The sequence below is a fragment of the Thalia democratica genome, chromosome 2 (assembly GCF_965202585.1).
Source record: "Thalia democratica chromosome 2, ktThaDemo2.hap1.1, whole genome shotgun sequence".
Classification (NCBI taxonomy): Eukaryota; Metazoa; Chordata; class Thaliacea; order Salpida; family Salpidae; genus Thalia; species Thalia democratica.
In genome coordinates, this window is record NC_139166.1 from 106844113 (window position 1) to 106867598 (window position 23486).

A 23486-nucleotide genomic window follows, 5' to 3' on the forward strand; every position below is an offset into this window, starting at 1 on the left:
TAAAAAGAAATATAAACAGCCACGAATAAAAAAATAATGTATATTTGTCAAATATAAAAAATACATATGTAAGTCATATTAATATCTACAAGCCATTTTTTGTTTTTGCAAAACATTAAATATTTTTAGAGATATGGCTTAAATAAAGTAAAAATCATAGTTACTTTTAGTAATTTTAAAATATCTTAAAAAGTATTTTAGATTTTGAAAAAAATAAAAAAGGGTTTTGTAGATATTAATAAGATCTACATATGTAAATTTTATTTTCCTCGAATTTATATTACTTATTGAGATATAGTCATTTAAACATTTTTTAAGAATTTGAATTGTCGGAATTTGAGTTGTCCGAATTTGAATTGTCATGTAACCCTAAGTTTTTATAAAAAACTAAACTAGCCTGAGGCAGCCATAGATTTTAAAAAATTCCCAAAAATTTTCAAACTAGCAGGGTTGCCACTATTTAAGTCAAAATAAAACTAGCTAGAGTGTATAAACTAGCCTGAGTCAAAAATTACATTAATCTAATAATTAGTAGAAACAGCCATAAGGTTGACAATTTGGTAGTAAAGGTCTTAATTTTACAACATAGGTAAAGAGTTGCATTTCTGAAATGTTTGTTTCATAGTTTAAATGTAAACAAATGTAAATTAGTCACGTGTACAAAATGAGCCAATCACGGTAGGTGTTTAATTTTCAAACGTATTTTCTGACGAAAATGACTCTGTTTAATTACACAGGGTTTGTTTTTGAAAAAATACTTTTCTGTATGTTTTTTTTTACTAACTAGATCCGAATCGGCCGGACTTTATTCCAAATTAGAATCCGGTCGGATCCGGATTTTTTTTCATATCAAGATCCGGCCGGACCCGGATATCAGACATAAATGGCAATATCCGACCGGATCCGGATAATGAATCCGGTACATCACTATTTAAAATGTGTTTTTAATAAAAAAATGTTTGATGATGACAATTTTTTTTTAATCTATACAATAGATTTTAGTTTCAAATCAAAATTTTACTAAATGTTAAAAATTCCAGGTTTTTTTGAAACCCTGCTACACACCCTAGCAATGAGTTATAATATTTTTTTTATAATTGATAAACAACAATACAGTGCTTATTTCAAGAACCATTATGAACAGATCAAATATTTTGTAAAAGTTTCAGAGTAAAAGTTTTTTGAACTTTTAAATTTATTATTTAAATTCTCAAATCTAAAGATTTATTTTAAATGACTATTATGTGTTGTTCTAACTTTTAAAAAATAATAAAATAACTTAATGATTTAGAGAAAGATAACAAATTAAAAGACATTTTTTACACAATAAATATATTTAAATAGTCTCAGAGTATAAGTTTTATGAATTTTTACAAATGAGTAAATACTCCATAACTTATACAATGTATAGATTAAATACTTAATAAAAAGTTAACTATATATTGTGGTTTAAAAAGCTAAAAACTGTGAAACAAAAACTAATACTTTAATCAGATTGAAAAAAAAACATTTTACTAACATTTACTATTTATTAAAAAACGATACAAAAACATATAAAATAATTTTAACTATAATCTAACTGAACAAGTTTAATATAACAAAATTTAAAGTTCTAATTCCATTCATAAAAAAAAATAATAATTTTTAAAAATAACTGAAGCTTTTATAAACTTTATTGTAAAAGTTATCCATTAAAAAAAATTTTTAGAGCAAAATACAAAATATTCTGGACGTATGAGAATAGAAAAGTTTTAATTATTCTTGAGGAGAAAATAATTGAAAAAAGATCCTAGTAGATAATAAATAAATTAGCTAATTATTAATTTTAAGTAAATCTTAAAACAAGCAATCTGTTTATTTTTTAAGTAATCAAACTATTATGTATTTATAATTTGTAATGAAACTTTCTTTAAGCTATACTTTTTCACTTAATATTGATAATGTAACTAACATTTTAATTGTTTTTTTTAAATTTTAGACAAAAGTGATTCAAATATTCTATAATAAATTATTGATATCTAATCTAGAAAACAAATATCTTCAACAATATTAAATATATCAATTTTAATCTAGGAATGTAATTACTAATTAAATATATAGCAATAAATTAGATATTTAACAGTAATTATCTAGAATTCTCAGCTTTTTTTCGGTTTCTTGTGATCTTCAAATTTTGATAAATCTTTGGCAATGTCCTCTTTAGTTTCCTAAAATAAATAATTATAAACTAAGTTTATTTAAAAATATAGATAAAATATATATCTGATAAAATGAATATGGTTTATCCATTTTTTCTAAGCATGTAAAAAAAACTAGCAACTTAATAACAAATATATCTACTTGGATGAATACTTTTTTTTTTCAATATTTTTTTTCATTTTATTACTTACAAATCACAGGTGTTTTGCTTCTAAAAGTAAAAAAAATAACCTTAAAAAGTATACATATACCTTAAACATTAACTATCTTAATTTTTTTATACTTCCTAATATAAAAACTTTTTTTTTAATATTTACAACTAACAGATTTTTTGTGTTCTTCAAATTGTGACAAATCTTTAGCCATGTCTTTCTTACAATCAGTTAGACTCTCCATTTCCTATAAACGAAACATTTTTATATAAAAAGAATATACAATTTATAATTGTTTCAAAATGCTATTTTTCTATATACTGGACACGAAAATTGGCTACTCGGACAAACAAAGACTTTGTATAAAGAAAATACTTTAAAGTTATACTATTTTATATTTGTATGTAAAAAACTGCACATAATACCTTGGTATAATAATAAGAAATGTTTATTGTACAACCAAATTTGACACCTACAATATATATCAATTTGTTTTTAAAACTATTTTAATAATTTATTTTGTTACACCAGTCTAGTTGTAAGTAAATAGTACAAGGATGCCACTGGTTTTGGAGAAATTTCTTCCAGGTTTCTAAAATTAGAAGTTTTGTGTTAACTTTTAGTTTAAAATTAAGTTCGAGGTTAAAATCTGTGTTAAATAGTATAACAAACTGAAAAGAAACTGTAAATCTACTGTAAAAATGATGATGACAAAAATTTATTCATATCCCAAAGGTGACCATGAGCAGTTAAGGGGCCACAAGGCCATAATTTGAAACTTACACTAGAGATTCTGTTGATGATGAAAATGTTTTGATGCTTTTTTTAATGGTAGTTTCATGAGTAATCTTGTTGGAGGGAGCCGTAGCTTTTTTAATTTCTTTAAAGGGGGCCTTATGAAAAAAAAAAGTTTGGGAAACCCCGATCTATATAATCAATTTTTCGTGTCAAATCAAAATTTTACTAATTAAGATGTGTATACTTTTTTTTAATTCTAGGTTTATTAGTAATTTTCGTTCAAAATTCAATGTAGTTTTTAAAAATTTCTCAAAATCCAGCTTTTGGGGCAACCCTGACAGTAAATTTAAAATATTATTCTTGAAGTAAAAATCACGTACACCGAAATGCTTTGAATTTATTTTTAGGCTTTGCAATAAAAAAATATCTAATAAAACAGTTCATCTATCAATATTGAAAATTTTTTTTGAAACTTAAAATTAGACAAAACATACATATCAGCCAATAAAAATGTGTTTAACAGAATAAAAACTTTCTGAGTAAAATTATGTGAAACAGGGTGCTAATTTTACCGCAGTTTTTAAGTTTCCGGTTGAAAAAAAAATATGTTATAGAAATACCATAAAATCACCCTGTAAAAAAATCTTAGATGATTTGAAGAAACTTTCACCTTGGCACCAACCGATTTTTAAAAACCACCCCAATGCAAAAATTAAGGGAATCAAAAAAATGCGACCTTGGAGTTTTAAGCTAGATTTTTTTTACATATTGCAATTATCACAAAATACACATTAAGAACAATTTAAGACGATTAAAAGAAAGTTTTACAGAGGCACTTCTTGATTTTATGTAATTTTTATCACTCTTTTAAGTTTTTTGAATTTCCATAAAACTTTTTCTAAACTGTCTTTAACTGTGAAAATGTGTTTTAGCGATAATTTCTAAACGTAAAAAAAATCCAGCTTAAAACTCCAAGTTCGCATTTTTTGAATTTAATACATTTTGCATTGGAATGGTTTTTGAAAATCGGTGAAATGATTTATTACCAAGGTGAAGGTTTCTTCAAATCATCTAAAACTTTGCACAGGGTGATTCTATAGTATTTCTGAAAGATGATATTTTTTACCAGCTAGAAATTAAAAAATTGCTGTAAAAACACCCTATTTTACAATATACTATGTTAATGAATTTATTCTTTCAAGAATTTATTTTACAAACTAAGTTTTGGTCAAAGACCTCGTCAGTGCTTAAATAAATAAGATATCTAAAAAGATATGTGACAGGGTTGGAAATTGTATGTCTAATTGTAGTCTAAAAAGATATGTATAAAAAGATCTTTTTAGTTTTATTTAAGCACTGACGAGGTCTTTGACCATAACTTAGTTTGTAAAAAAAAATTCTTGAAAGAATAAACTAATTATTTCTACTATTTAGTTGAGATCTCTTTATTTTTTTCCAAAAAAGCAAAACATATAACATATTATGTTAAATTTAAAAGGGTTGAATATGAAATAAGAAACATATTCAATTATTATAAATGAAACACAAAAATTATTCATAAAATACTTTAAATATAAAGCTGTAAGTTATTTATAAACTTTACTCAGAATAAAAAGCATAAGCAAGAAAAAAAATTAAGATGTTTTAATTCTTGTATATTTCAAGCTGAATTAAATTCTGTTTAATAATTTTATTTATTACTGAATTAAAATAATTATTTTCATGCCCAGTATATTGAAAAGTAAATTGTAATTTATTTTATTTTAAAACTTAAATTTTTAATGCACTACACATGATCCAAAAAAAAACCAAGTGCAAAAATACTAATACATGCTAAGCTTTAAACATTTAAATAATTTATTAAACACAACTTTTAATTTTTTCGGTAACTTTCAATTAACTATTTCTAATCAAAACAAATGTGAAAACTTAAATTTTCAATTCACATGTTTAAAAATTATTAAGTGAATAATACATTTTAATTTTTTTTCAAACATGCTAAGTTTTATACATTTAAACATTTTTTTACCGAACCTTAGAAACACCTAATTTTTTCATTTGAGACTTGAGTTTCAGAGCCTGTATACGTTCGTACAAAAATATATATTTAATTAATTGTATCAAAAAATATTTGTTATTACAAACAAATTAAACTTTTTAGTACAAAATTAAGAAACTCATTTTTAAGTTTTAAACCATTTCCTACTATTTTAATAAGTTAATAAAAACAAAATATAAATTTAGTAAACCGAATTAAAAAATATTAATTTTAACAAATAAAATAAACATACTTTTTAGTAAAAAATCACTTTGACTTTTTTTATTCAGTAAAATAAACTCTTTATGTTATGTAGTAAAATTTTAGTTTGAAAGGTAAATTTTACCCAAAAAATTTTTTGGCTGGTAATCAATCTACCAAAAAAAAGTATTCTTTAGTCACCAAAATGGGTTCGAACCGAACAAAAATTATAATCAAAATTATCACAAAAACACATTTTCACAATTAAAGACAATTAAAAGAAAGTTTTATAGAGGCAATTCTTGATTTTATGTAGTTTTTATCACTTTTTCAAGTTTTCTTGAATTCCAATATAACTTTGTCTAAATTGTCTTTAATTGTGAAAATTGAGTTTTTGTGATAACTTTAATTATATTTTTTGTTCGATTCGATTAAAACAAGATTACATTATAAGATTATAATTTTCAACAAACCTGTTTTCTACTGAATAGTGCGACCACTAGTGCTAGTTGTTGAGGTGTGATGTCAATATCTTCCGAGTTCAAAGTGTTTATAATCACTCTCGCCTCGTCAATGTCTATCTTGCCGTCTTTGTTGGTGTCCAGGGTTTCGAACACCGCTAAGAGTCGGTCGACCTATAAAAATTAAATAGTTTTCAAACAGGCTAAATGTTTAGTAATCTTAAGAGAAAATTATGCGTATAATATTGTAATACTGTGTTTATTATTTGTTTTATCTCAAATTTCAAATACTTCTAGTAAACTGCCAACCAAGCAAAAATAAGATACTAAGCAATATCCTAAAAGACCTTAATAATATTACTGTTTAAATGTACTTTTAAATGAAAATTGTTAAAATTAAAACTTTTACTTTTTTTTAATATAATGAACTAACAGGCATCTTTTCAAACTCCATGGAAGACTTCATATCGTGGAATGATATTTGATATTTTTCCATCAAATTTTTATCTTTTTCCAACTGTTCGTCTTTTTCAAGGTCCGTGATGATAACATTCATTCTATTCACTAGTTTGTTTAACCTGAAAAATTATTTTTTTTAAATATTTATTTGTATTAAGTATTATTTATGATTCAAATGTTATTTAAAAATGATGTGGTTTTATTTATTATATTCACTAGTTTGTTTAACCTAAAAAAAATATATTTTTAAATATTTATAAGGTATTGTCATGTTTTATTATTACTATTTAATAATGATGGATTTTATTTATTCTATTTACTACATTGTTCAGTCTGAAAAATGATACTTTTTTAAAAATATTTGTTGGTATAAGGTAATATTTATATTTTTATTGTTATTTAACAATGATGTGATGAACACATTCATTCTATTCACTAGTTTGTTTAACCTGAAAAATTATAATTTTTAAATATTTGTTAGTATAGGACTTTATTTATAATTTTATAGTTTTTAAATAATGATCTGATAATCACATTAATACTATTCACTAGTTGTTTTAGCCTGAAAAATTTGTTAACTATTAATATTTTTTTTATTGGTACAAAACTTTAACAATTTTGTTGTTAATAAGTGTCATTTGATTATATATATATATATATTTTTATAATTCAAATATATATTTTTGGAGTTAATATAGAATATTTCAAAACACAAAGCTCTATATCTGGATATTCAAGGCGTGAGTAGTAAAAAGGTCATAAGGGCCTCAAACTTGAAACTTACTACACTACATATTCTGAAGTTAAGAGTGAAGATCAAAAAGGTATTTGGTTGATTTAGGGTGTTTTTGGAAATTATACTAGAAATTTGAAACTCACACTAGACCAGGGCTTCCACAGGTGAGCCATAAGCTGTAAGGGGGGAGGGAATATATAATTTTAAACTTTAACCAGATATTCTGAAGTTGATGATGAACAGCAAAAAAGAGTTTTAGGCGTTTTTAATAGTAGTTTTTGAGAAACATTGTCCGAGGGGACAACATACTTATGTTAACTTTAAATATTTTTGTATCGACTTAAATGAAAAAAAAATTTTTTAGCTTAATTTAAGTGAAAAAATAAAATACAAATAAATAGATATTTACCTGCTAGTGATTCTTTAACTTGCTTTAGTTTCTTTTTTAACTAATTTTATTTATAATCCATAAAATAAATAAATTTACCTATTAGTAATTCTTTTAGAAGCTTTCGTTTCTTTTTTGACATTAATATTTAAATATAGAGTATATAATAAAAATCTACCTTTTAGTTACTCTTTTATTGCTTTCGTTTCTTTTTTAACTAAATAAATTTATTTATAATTCATTAAATTGATAACCCACCTATTAGTGATCCTTTTACTTGCTTTTGTTTCTTTTTTAACCAATGAATCTTCTTCTGACTTGAGCTGAGTTTTCAATGTTTTTATATCAGTGTGATACTCCTGTTAAAAACAATGTAATGTTTGATAATTATCATAATACTTTTCTTCAATATTAAATATTTGTTGTTTTGTAAATTTTTATAATTTTACCATCGTAAAGTATTACTGTAAAGTAAAAGTAATGCTCAAGGATTTATATAACAATGTTTTTTATTTCATTTTTATTGAATAAATCATAAAACTTGTAAAATAATTTTTATGGTTTTATAACTTATGGTGTTATTCTTAAGACTTTGTCATAAAACTAGAAATTTAAAACAATATTTTTTTAAATAAAAACATTGAATTTATATAAACTAAACACAGGTCTAATCAAAATTATATTTTAATATAGAAATATTCTAATTTACTGATTCATAATTCTGTTTCTCATATAAAAGCAGCTTTCTCCGGTCATAAATAATTTATACAAAGTTGGAGATAAAATAACGGCAGTTATACTTTAGTATATAGTGTATTTACCGAGTATATAAAAGTTTAGTTATAAAACAATCAATGTAATGCTGTATGATTATTGCCAATCTATTAAGCAATTGGTTACAAATAGAGATATATACTTGCTTTAAGATATGAACTAATAAATAAAGTGAAAACAGTAGAGAAATTAATGTATAAAAAGAAAGTTTTTGATTTCAAAATTAATTCTAATAAATAAAAAACTAGCATAAAATTTTTATTTGTTAATCTATAAAAAAAAAAGTTTAGCTTTTTACAATTATTAATAACAACAACTATTATTTTATATACCAGAATAATTGATCAGACTACTCAAAACTTTATTTTTAATTGTTTTAGCTAAATCAAAAAAAAATGTTTAGTTTAAAACTCCAAGTTCAATACAAATAATCAATCAAAATAACGATAAACTTTAAATCATTTAATTTTGGAAGTTAAATTATTAGATATAATCATTTATACCAGAACTTTAAAGTTTGGTCACTTTAAGAAATTTTCATAAACAAATACAATCAACCATGTTCCTTTATTCCTTTTATAAACTTTCAAATCAAAAGAAAGTACTGCAAAAAGCTTGATTCGATTCAAGTTCAGGGTTGCCACTCTCTGAGTCAAAACAACTGTTTGTAAGTGAAAAAAACTGTTCTGAGTGACCTTAAATTGTGCTGATTTATTCTGTGCTTTTCAAAATCCTTAAAAGTGTTAAAATAACTTAAGTAAAATTTACAAAATCAATAATAATATAGTTTTTGAACAAAGTTTGTTATAATGTATCAAAATATTGAAACTGTAACAACAAAATAAAACTCAAGATCTAGAAAACAACTAGCTTAAGTGTTTTTTTTATTTTAAATGAGATTTTTTATAAAAACCAAACTGTCCTGAGTTATCCTGAATGTATGGAACCCTGTGCTTTAAAAGTTACACAAACCTAAAAACAAAACTTGTAAACATTTTACCAAAAATGATAGTTAAAAATAGCAACAAATTAGCATGGAATTATTTATTCCTATAGAAGTTACTAGTAAACTAAATTTCTTAATATAAAAGTTGTACATATATTAATTAATACGAACTACCATATTCAACTGTAGCTTTTTATGTATAATAAATAATTACTAACGCAGTTGTAATAAATAAAACAACAAACATTAATTATTATAAGTACAAAAATGAAATCAATTTACTTGCATATCTTCTTTTAAACTAGACAATTCTTCTTTAGCTTCGTTCAAAGTACTCATATTAGAACTAAATAAGTAATAAATACAAAAACAAATAAACTATTATTTACTTGCATATCTTCTTTAAGACTAGACAATTTTTCTATAGCGTCATTCAAAGTACTCATATTAGAACCAAGTAAGTAAATAAACACAAAAACAATACAAACTATTGTTTACTTGCATATCTTCCTTAAGACTTGATAATTCTTCCTTAGCCTCGTTCAAAGTACTCATATTAGAACCAAGTAAATAAATACAAAAACAAATAAACTATTATTTACTTGCATATCTTCTTTCAAACTAGACAATTCTTTCTTAGCTTCGTTCAAAGTACTCATATTAGAACCAAGTAAATAATAAATACAAAAACAAATAATATAAACTATTATTTACTTGCATATCTTCCTTAAGACTAGATAATTCTTCCTTAGCTTCGTTCAAGGTACTCATATTAGAACTGGCTCTGGTCATTGCCCTCACAAGTGCGTCTATGTCTTCTTGAGTTATCTTTTCTTTTCCTGTGAATAAATTATACTCAGTTTATCAAATATATTTACTACATTTAAACTACAAGTGCATCTATATCTTCTTGAGTTATCTTTTCTTTTCCTGTTAGTAGAAAGATTGGATATAATTACTTTTTATAAACTTTTATCTAAAACAAGAAGACAAATTTTAATTGATGACAGAAAACTTCAAACCAGGTTCGGTATAAATACTTAATTTATAAAGCAAAATTAAATAGATGGCCTTTTTTTTAATTCAAAAGGTAAAAATGGCTAATTTTAGGCTAATATAACATCAAAACAATTTATCCAAGTTACCAATTGAATATATTATAAAATCAGTACAAAAATAAAGTTTTGTGAAGATTATATAAAAAACTACATAAGTATATAATTTTAATTTTTATTTAACTAAAAACACAAGGTATAATAGTTTCTTGTTGAACTTTTTTTGTTCATTAAATGAATATATTTAACTTTTATTTACCTTCAACATTAGCAGTAACTTCTTGTTCAACTTTTTCTTTTTTGTCTTCAACTTTATTTTCTTCCAATTCTGCTATTTTTTCGCTTTGAATTAGTTTCTGTTCTTCTTTAACTGCCTTGTACCTGTGATAAAGTAAATCGTTAAATAAAAACAAGTTATTAATCGAAATATATATTAATTTTGTAAACTTATTAATACAATTCTTTAGATGAACGGGTAATAATTATCAAGCATGTTACCATTATCTTTTTATTTATTTTAGACTTACCTAAATTAAAGTCGGATTTTATACTAACAATCTAATATGCATACATCTAAATACACAAAAGTATTTATTATATACAATATATCAAAAAGTTCTAATTAACTAGTTTTTATATACTTCAAAAACTGTGTTTAAAAACTGGTTTTTAAATAAAAAGAATAATTCGACTAATAATTTATATATACTAAGCTTAATTTTATTAAACATATACCTAAAAACTTTATAAAAGTAATAAAAACAGTAAAAATATAATAGGTAAACTGCAAAAGCATTTAAAGTTTAAGCTACTATGGAACAAATAACTTAAACTTGAAAGATTATATAACATAAAATGACATAACTAATATGACACTAAATGAACTTTAAACTATATTGAACTAATTGTATGTTAAATATTTTGAACCAATTTAAAAATATAGCTTCTATATACTAAATCAGACGGAAATTTTATTGAACTAAAAGTATTTTATAAAACTTAATGTATATATATTTTTTTAATTACTTATAACCACTATCAATTTTATACATAAACCACAAATTAAAAGTCGAAACTACTTTCTTGTTACTTTATCGTAATAACACTTTGAAGAATGTGTTTGTACGCATTGAGATTACAATGCATTTATTTCTCCTTAGTTATAAACGGAACTTAATGCTTAAAAACTACGTGAAATAACTCAACATATTATGAGAATTGTTTGTTATTTAAAATATAGTACAATTAAATGAAGTACAAATTACTAACCAGACTTTATTTTTTAGCTAATTTCCAAGTAGTTTACAAACTCCTTAACAAAAATAAATACAAGAAAGTAAACTTTAAATTCAAGCTTAATATTTTATTTGGAAACTAATTCGAAATAAAATCTCAAAATAATAAAAATGTAAAATATCAAAACTATAATATGAACTTAGTGTTAGAACTACACATTTACAAGAAATTAGCTTTAAATTATTACCAATCCATTGAAAATTTTAAAAATTTGTTTGAATTATAATACAGTTTTAATATAAATTTTTATACTAAAATTTATTTAGTACTTTGAAAGTATTTGGTTTTTACACAAAACTAAACTGCTGAATAATTTATAGAACTTAAATACTTGGAAAGAATGCGTAAAATTCAACAAGTAAATAAGAGCATAAAGAAACTCTATTAGAATCAAAAATATAGTAAAATAATATGTACGAAAGAAATTTTTTATGTTAAACTATTTATGTAAAAACAAACTGTTTTGGAAATAAAGTTTATATTTTAAGAAATTACTAGTTCTTAAGACAACTGAAAAAAATAATACTATAATAAAGCTATATTACCGAATATTTTTAATAAAGCAATTAGATAATACTGTATTAATTACTTATTAAGAGGAGATTTATATTAGTATATTGTTTTTAAAATTTAAAATTGTTTTATACCAGTAAAATTAGTTGTTTTACATAATTGTAAGTTATAGACTTTTTTTATTAAATAACTTTTAACTTTAATATTTGAGTTATCAAAAACTTTTTGTCAAGTTAAAATTTAACTACTACGTAAAAGTTTGCGAAAATTTAAAATTTAACTTGACAAAAAGTTTTTGATAGCTCAAATATTAAAGTTAAATGTTGTTTTATAAAAAAAAAAAATTACAATTCTTTAAAATTTATAATTATATAAAGTAAAAACAGATGAAGAAACTTTCAAACTAATAATCTAAAATATCTAACGTTGAAATACTGAAAACTTAATGTTTACATTTTTATTGTAATAAATATACGATTAAATTTCGAAAAGATCTGATATACTTATAGATGTATAGTCAACTACCATAGGATTAGTAAACTGTTATAACCGTATTTCAAATTTGTAAAATAATAAATAAATAGTATTTTTGCTGATAAGTAAAGTCAAGTAATTACATTTTAAAACTACATGTTAGTATGTAAATATTTATACATCGTACAAATAGTAATAAAAACTATTTACTTTGCAACACAAATATACAAAAAAACTTGTAAATACAATGTTTATAGGAAATTATTATCTACCACAAAAAAACTTATTTAAATTGGTATCAACAAAGAAAACATTAATAATATCTAAAGTAAGCAGCGGTACTCAAAATATACTTAAATATTCACTGTTTATTATTATTATTAGATTAAAGCATATACTTTCAGTACTACACATATAAATATGTAGAATGCTGTGTATACCACATACTTATTTAGACTTATGTTTAGTTGTATTACCAACTACCTCCGGATTATTAGCATTTATCACTTTATTATTTTTATTCCGTATTAAAATGCTTTAATAGTACTCACATAAACTTTAGATTTCTTTGAATTACAATCTACCTCGTATTATTATCGGCTTTCTCCATTCCAAACTTTAGATGTATAGTACATATTTATTAAGTTGTAGAGATGACGTAGAGATACACACATACTAATTAATTTTTACCTATGTTTAACGTATCAACTTTATAATGATTAAATAAAATAATCAACACTCCACGTTAACTTCGGCTGCCCTCATATTATATTTACATATATATATACTACTTATACTATAAACATATTTATTTCAAACTATGTTGTATTATCAACTCTCTACATATTAACTTCACTTTATAAATATATATATACTACTTATACTAATCGTTTTAAATAAAAAAGTTTTTTTTTTTTTTAACAAAAAAATCTACATATTAATTAGTATTCGTTATATTGCCTAAAGTACTTTCAAATTCTTCTTCAGTAGACAATTCAGAATGTTCTGAATTGTCTACTGAAGAAGAATTTGAAAGTACTTTAGGCAATATAACGAATACTAATTAATTTGTAGATTTTTTTGTTAAAATTAAAAAAAATGTTTTTTATCTAAAATGATTTTGATAAAGACAAAAAAATCACGAAGAACAACACACAACCAAGGGAAGATTTGAGATACTAAAAACTACAATATTCTTACTACTCATACTGAGAACATATTTATTTCAAACCTGGTTGTATTATCAACCCTCTCCATATTAACTTCTGCTGCCCTCACTTTGGCCTCCTCCGTGGTCGCCTCGCTCAGCTTGCTGATGGCCTCCTTCAACCGGTAGTTCATCGGCACGTCCTCGGGCAGGTACAGGATCCTTGAGATTAATAGTAAAGACGCGGACACGTCCGAAAGGTGGAGGTCGATCCACTCCTGGAGTTGAACTTCCAGGCGTTGGCGGGACACTCCCAACGCTCTCATGCCTGGAAAAAGTGGTAACTTTGTTATTGAAATTAAATTTATATTTAATATTATTAAAAGTAGTTTTAAAATTAAAGTATGGGGGGAAAACCACTTTTGTAGTCCTGAAAATTTTTAATAGCTCGTTTATATATGCTTAAAAAATTTAATTTATATATATGATTCATTTATGATATTTATTATTATTAAAATTACGCTTTTTATTTATAATATTATTAAAGTGGTTTTAAAATTAAAGTATGAAGGGGAAACCACTTTTGTAGGCTTTAAACAATTTATAGCTCATTTATTATAAACAGGTTGCCAAATGTTTTTGGAAAGATTTCTCCAGGTTTTCTAAATTTATTCCAGGTTTTTAAAAGTATACATTTTTGGGCCTATTTTTAGTTTAAAGTTAAGATTAAGGTAAAAAACTGTGTTAAATAGTATATAAACATTGTATAAGTACTTTAAATGTGTATTTTAATGAAAAACATTTTTGATGATGACAAAAATAATTTATCTATGTGTTAGATTTTTTGTGTCAAATGGAAATTTTCCTAATTAACTAATTTGTTTATAATTCCAGCTGTTTAGTGACTTTGTGTTTAAAATTCCTGTTTTTTTTAAGTCTAAATTGTCAAATTTCAAGTCATTTGATAACCTTGAATGTATATTTAAACATTTTTGCGGGCTTTTTTGGCACAACTTTTAATGGATTTAAACATTTTAAATTTTATTTTGATAAGATAAATTTTTAAGTTTATTTTTAAAACTTAGTCAAAAACATGTTTTGAAAAGTTTTATTTGTTAGAAGTATTTATTTTATTACTATACTCAAGGCTGTTAAGATAGTTTGATCAAAAGTTGTTGCACTATTATTAATCTTGAAGACTTCTAAATATATAGCATTTAAACAGTAAAATATAATTTAAATCAAAATAATCACTTACAGTCTAAAATACTTAAAATAACTGTTTGCCAAAAACTAATTATTCAGTAGTTAGTGAGCTAATTAATAAATATATTATTTAAATTCATACCTCTCTCTTGGCAAGCAGATACCAGTTCTTCAGTAGTCAGCGAACTAATACCTTCTTCTTTGATCATTTTATCATCAGAATACAAATTCGCTAATTTCAGATCCAGCATTAGTCTGAGCGCAGCATTGTTGCCGTAGGCTGGAATCTGTAAAATTAATAAAAGATGATTATATTAATTACATTAAAAATCAAGCATTAGTTAAGTCTGGAATTTATTTTAAAACTAATTTACATCGAGCATCAATATTATTAAAAATAAATTCAATAATTCACATAAAGCCATAAGCTCGTCTCTATTTAAATGGTTTAATATGACTTATAAAAATATAAGTACTTAAATTAACTTAAGTTATATTACTTCATTACCTGTAATAATTTACAAAGAGCCATTAATTGGTCTCTGTTGAGATGGTTCAATGTGATTTAATAAAAATTTTATATATTTTAACCTGTAACAATTTACAAAGAGCCATTAATTGATCTCTGTTGAGATGGTTCAATGTGATTTAAAAAAAATTTTATATATAAAAAAAAATAACCTGTTGTAATTTACAGAGAGCCATTAATTGATCTTAGTTGAGATGGTTCAATGTGATTTAATAAAAATTTTATATATAAAAAAAATAACCTGTAATAGTTTACAAAGAGCCTTCAATTTATCTCTGTTGAGATAGTTCAATGTGGTTTAATTAAAGTTCAATGATAAATAAAAACTAATACACAAAGTAATTATTAACCTGTAACATTTACAAAGAGCCATCAACTGGTCTCTGTTGAGATGGTTTAATGTGATTTAATAAAAACTTATGATAAATAAGAATAAATACATTAAGTAATTATTAACCTGTAATAATTTACAAAGAGCCATCAACTGGTCTCTGTTGAGATGGTTCAATGTGATTTAATAAAATTTAATGATAAATAAAATTAATACAAATAGTAATTATTCACCTGTAGTAGTTTACAAAGAGCCATCAATTGATCTCTGTTGAGATGGTTCAATGTGATTTAATAAAAACTTATGATAAATAAATTTCATACATAAAGTTATTATTCACCTGTAGTAGTTTACAAAGAGCCATCAACTGGTCTCTGTTGAGATGGTTCAATGTGATTTAATAAAAACTTATGATAAATAAGAATAAATACATAAAGTAATAATTAACCTGTAATAGTTTACAAAGAGCCATCAATTGATCTCTGTTGAGATGGTTCAATGTGACTTCTGTTTCGAAAAATTTTGCATGTTTCATAATTTCCTCGTTAGAAGGTACTTCGTTTTTCGTTTTAATCTATAAAATAATAATTAGATTATTTTTTTATACTTAGCAATATTTTATACTCACTCAATAGTATTTCATTAGTGATTATTGAATAGGAAATTTATTTGTTGGTTTAAATCATATATATAATTAACTAATGATGTTGTTCAAAACTTTAAACCATAATACTTAATATACAGAATAAATAATTTACAAACTTTATCAACGAAATCATAAAAACTCTGAGCATTTTTTTTACTTTTTTTATCTTTCACATAACAATAAATGTATAAAAAATAATAAACAAACTTTATCAACGAAATCATAGAAACTTTGAGCATTTTCATTCGTTTTTTCACATTTCTTTGCTCTCACAGCTATGTCTTCCATTGCATCTTGAAGAAACTTGCTCATCTCTATTTTCATCTGAAAAAAGTATTTAGTTGTTTAATATAACTTTTAATGGCACTGTTTATATTGTGTTTTTTAACATCATATGAAATATTTTAAATAATAATAGAATATATAAAAAAGTTAGTAAAAATTTGGCATGTGTATCATTTATTTTATATAGTACTATGTCTATCTTCTTCAAAAATTTAATTTGTGTATTGTTATTGTTTATTATATGCTTAAACTAATTTTATTTTGTAAGAGTTTTTTTTTTGAAAGCTAGATAGATTGACTTGTGTATGATTATTTTAGAATTAAAAAAATAAATATAAATAGCAATTATTACTCATATTCATAGATTTTTCTAAGAGTATGATTTAAATCTTAGAAATAAAACAATAATATGTCGAAACTACAATTTAAAATTAAAATCTACAAATAGCTACACTTCGTTTAAGTAAAGGCTTAGATAATAATGATTAAGTAATTTTAAAATAATTTATATTGTCTAGTTTTTTTGACAAAAAAGTTGTTATAAAAGTATAAACATTTTACGTGAATTAAAACTTAATTTGATTTATATTTTAGTGCATTATAAAACTTTACTACTAAAACTTGTGAGTAAATTTAACAGCATATCTGAGCTGTAAACTTTGTAAGCTTTTATGTAGTTATAAAAGTTTAATACTAACATTTAAAAATTAAATTGATGATGATATTTGAGTGTAAGTGGAAATATGTAAATATTTCACAAAGTTTAAACAAATACACATTCACTGATTAAACAAATATAGCAAGCAATTAAATATAGTTCAACAAAACATACTTACATTTGTTTGAAACATTATATAAGCTTTATAACTTTAATATAAACATAATAATAAGTATAAATAATTATTAATATTGTTATACAAATATTATTATTGGTATATGAAACTTTATTTAATACTTTTAAACATTTTGAAAAAAAATAAGGCATAAAAATTTCTCTCTTTTTAAAAATAATTCGCTAAGCAAACACTGTTCTCGATAGAAAGTTCTTTTAATGTTGATATAAACTAAAAATAAAAACTTTAAGAACGAATGAGTACTAATTTAATATATGTTATGTGCTTTTAAATAAAGCAGAAAACATTAAAACAAATTTAACTAATAGTTAAACAAAACACATACCGAAAGTTCCTTCTTTAGTTTGGCTGTTTTTTCATCTTTAGTTGTGAATGTGGATGGAAGCATGTTTGGAAACAACTTCAACGCGAATGGAAGCAACAACTCGGCCATGGGGATTAAAATAAATACTGAAAATGGAATCATTCTGTAAAAAAATTATATGTTTAATTTAAATAATTATCAATTATAAAGCAACAACTCGGCCATGAGGATTAAAATAAATACTGAAAATGGAATCATTCTGTAAAAAAAAAATACTTGTTTATTTAAATAACTCTTCATTTTATAGTTCGGCCATCGTGATTAAAATAAATACTGAAAATGGTATCATTCTGTAAAAAGTATATTTGTTTAATCTAATTTAGATAATTTTCAATTTCAAAGCAACAATTCGGCCATGGGGATTAAAATAAATACTGAAAATGGTATCATTCTGTAGAAAGTAGATTTGTTTTACTTAATTTAAATAATTATCAATTTTAAAGCGACAATTTGACCATAGAAATTAAAATAAATACTGAAAACGGAATCACTCTGTAGATAATATATACTTGTTTAATTTAATTCAAAAAATTAAAGTAATAATTTGGCAAAAAGAATTAAAATAATTACTGAAAATAAAATCATTCTGTAGAAAATATATTAGTTTAAATTGATTTAAATATAGTTATTTATTAAAAGCAACGACTCAGTAATAGAATTAGAATAAATACTGAAATCATTCTGTAGTAAAAATATATAATGTTAAAAACTTATACTTGGTAATACAATAATCAATGAAATTGTCAAAACTCTAAAAGAAAGATTTACTAAATTAAATAATTATAATAAACATTAGATAAATTGTATTCAAACTGCCATTATTATCACAAAATACTAAAAACTAGTTCATATTCATTAATTAAAAGTTTTTACCTGAAAATATCAGCAACGGCCCTGGTAAACTGCCGGTGTTCTCTCCTAGTAACGGGTTTTCCCCTCAAATATTTGAAGAGAGTTCCGGAGGCAATCCTGACTTCCAAGCCAAACAAGCGGAAACCGTGGTAATAATGTTTGATTTCATTGATTATTCTTGTTTTGAGGGGAAGTTTTGGCTTCTCAGCTATTTCTGTGAAATTAGAATATTTACTAACATATAAATCTTATTTAATTACAGTAATAACTTTTGATTTCATTTACTATTTCTGAGACAAAACCAATAATTTTATCAAGATTGTTGGTTCATTTGGTTTACAAACAACTTTTTGTCTTGTTTGTTTCATATAGCTTATTTATAATATGTTTAGTCGTATGTAGATTCTTGCATTATTTAGTTGTTACTTTAGTAAGTTATGAGTTATAATGTTTAATATTGTTGATTGTGAAGGTATTTAAGAGCATACAACTGTTCAACAAAGTAACAATGCACAATAGTGGTTAAATGTTGTACAACTATGTAAATACTATTTTGAAAATATTATTATCTGTTATACAAAAACATGACATGTTTTAGTTTTATCATAGCTGAACACTTTAAGACAAAACAATTAAGGAAGTTGCTTTACAACCCATATGAGATATGTTTTATGATTTCAATTTGTTTACTTGCTTAATTTGTAAATTGAAATAGCCATACTAGTCTGAGTTTTACATGAAGCAATCAAACTAGCCTAAGTTTACAAACAAAAAAAAATCAAACTAGCTTGAGTTTTCCAAAAAAAAACTCCACTGATTTTTTCAAAGAGTTAAATCTAGTCTGAGTATGCAATGGTGCTGGACATGATTTATATTATTAATTTGTTTACTTCTAACAAAATGTCAATTAGTAGTCTATAAAGATTTTTTTAAACATACTAGTTAAAGTAGTTAGACGAATTTAATCTTACATGTTTCAAGGCTCTTTTAGTTTCTATGTTTGTTTTTTTTTCTATAAAAACTTTTGTTAAAATTATTAGTGTTATACTATATCATTACTTATTGAACCTAAATGTTTTTAGTGATTGATGTTATAAACATTTAAAGTAGTGATAATGTTTTTACTACTTTCCTATACTGTGATAGTAACAAAAAAGTTTAAAGTAACTTAAACAGCTTTTTGCAAGTATTCTTACTAATAGCTATAATGCAATGTATAGAACTGCATGAAACTTAAAACTACTAAAACCTTATATTTTCAAGATGTTTATACAGGATTCCTATAAACTATTTGAAATTTTTTTCCAGCTTTTTTTATTTCTTCCTGGTTTTTTAAACTACAATTTTTGTCTATTTGTAATATTAATATTAATAAATTTACTTTTAATATAAAATGTAATTAAAGTTTAGAAAATGTCTTAAACAGTATAAAAACATTGAAGAGATACTGTATTGTTACTTTGTATGCGTTTTCTAATAAATAGAATTTGAAATGATACCATCTACTGTATATGACAGATTTTTTATGTTTTATCTGAACTTCATTACTTTAAAAATTGGTTAACATACCAGGTTTTTCTTGAAAAAAACTAATTTAATTTTTAAAATCCTTAAATTAATAGGAGTGTACTAGATGAATACTAATGAGTTTTCAAATTATCAAACAACATATTAACTGTATATAAAACATGTATGACTATCAGTTATTAATAAATAGTTTTATTCAACAAACAACTTTATTGAGAACAACACTTTTCTTAACATATTTAAATTGAAATACTACAAATAGTGACACAATCAAAATCCAACCGCATTCAAAATCCACTCAGCCAAATTTGAGAACCGCTTACCGATCAAGGGTAAGGGTTGGGGATAACAGTGATAGTGAAAAATAAATAAAATAAAAATTTGAAAATTGCTAAGAATATATAAAATAAAATAATAAATAAAGAAAATATAAAAAAATTGGGTGGATTTTGAACGCAGATGGATTTTGATAGTATACCCAAAAATAAAGTGTTGTATAAATAACGGATATGAAAAATATAATCACAATGTAGCTTTATATTAAAACTTGTAGAAAAAAAATACAGCAATAAACTATCGGAAAAACAAAAGCATTTAAAACTACAAACTTTCAAATATTTATCTTTTTTCTATAAAAGATATAGGTATGAGAGCTAACTGTGATTAATGTAGACCATTTCCCCTTATGACATCATAATATACATCATATTCAATATTTCTACAATACAAGTATAAAAGCACATTTGTAAACGAAGCTCATAAAAAAGCTTAAACAAGCTTTAATTTGCTTCTTTTACAAATAATTGATATTATCTTTTAGAAATAACTAATAATTCTATACAAACCAATTGTCATCTAAGTGACACCTATTAATATGATTAATATTATGACTTAACAACTATTTGAACTTGTAACACAGAATTTACCACTAGTGTATCATTAATTCCTAAACATATCAGTTATTGTAATAAAATTTAAACGATATTTTAACTTATGACACTAGATTTAAGTAGATACTTCATTTTAATAAAACAACATTTTAATAACTGTACAATTTTATACAATCAGTTGTTGCAGTAAAAGATTATATTTTAACTTATGGCCCAGTGTTTAAGTAGATAATTAGTTTTAACAAAACTTTTTTTTAAACACAATTTTATACAAACCAGTAGTTGTAGATGATTTTTCCTCTTTCTGCTTCAAAGAGTCCTCGACTTTGCTCTTGTCATACAGCTGGAGCGTATTGTGGAATCCCCTAAACTGAAACAAGTCATTGTTGTGATGGGGCAAGGTCAGTATTTGGTGTTTGAACGCAGGCCTGTCCCTCTGTACAAAAGTGATGGAGCTGGCTATGTGCCTTCTAGTTAAGCTATTCACGCATCTCAATGTTGTGGCGCATTTCAGTATGTTTGTTGCTGACATTCTACGTAAATAACTGCAAAAATTAATTTCTGAGTTAAAGTTGTTGAGCAAGCAAATGAGCTAAACTTAATTATGAGTTTTAAGTAACAATATAAGTTTTAAAATTTAGTTGTTGACATTCTACAAAATATAACTTCTGCAAAGATTTATAACCGATTTCTATAAAATTACTTTCATAAAACTGCATGGAGATATAAACAACTAAGAAACAAAATACTTGTTTGTTTTCTAAATTTTGAGATATTGCTGGTTACAGGACGTTAACTACAATAGGCTACTTATCTACAATTATCAGTTAAGGCATGGGAATAAAATACTTTTTTCACAATTTTATTTTATATTTTAAAACTTTAACTGACTACAAGTTGTTTTTTACAACTGTTAAAAATTCAAAAAAATTGAGATATTGCTAGTTACAGGACAAAAAGTATATGGGAGGAGAAAATTAAAATGGCAAAAAAATAAAAATCACTATAAGTATAATTCCTTCTACATTTTTTGAAATAGCTATGTCAATTTAGGAAAATGTTTCTCACAACATTTTTAAAATCTGTTGTATACAATCCTTAAATTTTTGACAACTTAAATTTTAATTGAAAAGTAAAAAAAAATTGTGCTTTTTTGGTCATAATTGTTTTTTTTTTCTAGTTTGCTACAACCATTTTTTTAAATATAGCAAGAAATATTTTCGAAAAAATCAAGGTATTATAAGGTATAATTGGCAATATAAAAGTTAACTTCATAGTAATTTAGAACTGTGTTGAACTTTATATATTTTTAGGTATAAAAAAGTTATAGTTTTTAAATTATAAGCCAGCCTGAGGTAATGAGAAAATTGAGTATAAGTTTTAAACTAAAATAAGTTCTACATTCGAAGTGTAAAGACTATTTTGTAACAGAGAAAATTGTTTAACTTCTTTTAAAATCTTTAAGAATGTTGTCAAGGATAAACCAAATGTACAATATTATATAGCTATCTTTATGGAAGTAGAAAAAACGTAGTTCTACTACTTTTTACAATTGTCTTATTTTTCACAAATCCTTTTGAGATTTTTTAAGGGCATCTTCTAAAAATGAAATATTTTGTGGCCACTCCACATATAAAATGTTAAAACTGGCTTTCAGTAAAATACGTAAATTATTGAAAAATATTTTAACTACAAAATTTACACTTTCAGTTTAACAAATTTTCAAACAGTAATTATGGAAAAAAAATTATTAAAATGAATAACAGACAAAGTAATAAAACTGAGTAATAACTTAAGTAGAAAATATTTTTCTAATATATGAATATTTAGTTTGAATTGATTCCTGAGTTCAAATGTTTTAACCAAATATAATAAACAAAACTTTTTCAAAAGTTCTAATTTTTTTTTATTGTCAATTAGTTTTTTATGGAATTTAACGCCATAGGAGGGTCAAACATTTTATTTTACCTACAAAAAAAATTTGACATTAGCTCTTTTATGGAAGCTTTAAGTATAAACTACAAATAATATTTTATAGATTTTTTTAAACTTTTAAAGTATTGTAATTACATTAAAAAAATTCCAATACAAATGTATGGACCACATATTTATAAGGGTCAGTTTTCTCATAAAAAATTACTAAAAATATGGTTTCTCGTTCATTTTTTGATCTAAACACCTCTAACTTTCAGAAAACTTTCGTTTTATAATTTGAAATAATTTTAACGTTGGGATTTAAATGTTAAAAATTAAGTTTTTAGATAAACAACAAAATAGGTGAATCTATTAATTTATATATTTAAAAATTTAAAAATTGCTGCATTGAAATAATTTAAAGGATTTATTGTAAAACTTTGAAGAAGCTTGGTGAAAAAAAAAAAGATTTGTTATAAAATAGTTTTATTTTGCACTTTTAGTTTGCTTT

General features: G+C 23.7%; 1 protein-coding gene across 1 annotated transcript; it reads right to left on the reverse strand.

Moving 5' to 3' along the window:
* Positions 1-1734: 1734 nt before the first annotated feature.
* On the reverse strand, positions 1735-21602 carry LOC145849771 (mitochondrial proton/calcium exchanger protein-like). The gene is made up of 15 exons (XM_082954822.1): positions 21338-21602; positions 18666-18858; positions 17754-17895; positions 16497-16613; positions 16092-16217; positions 14926-15070; positions 13662-13905; positions 10407-10528; positions 9807-9931; positions 7631-7731; positions 6223-6367; positions 5802-5963; positions 5124-5168; positions 2524-2598; positions 1735-2207 (listed from the first exon to the last, which is right to left on the reverse strand). The coding sequence occupies exons 1-15, from the start codon at positions 21591-21593 to the stop codon at positions 2139-2141; spliced, it is 2067 nt and encodes a 688-aa protein (XP_082810948.1). The 5' UTR covers positions 21594-21602; the 3' UTR covers positions 1735-2138.
* Between the last annotated feature and the right edge of the window lie 1884 nt (positions 21603-23486).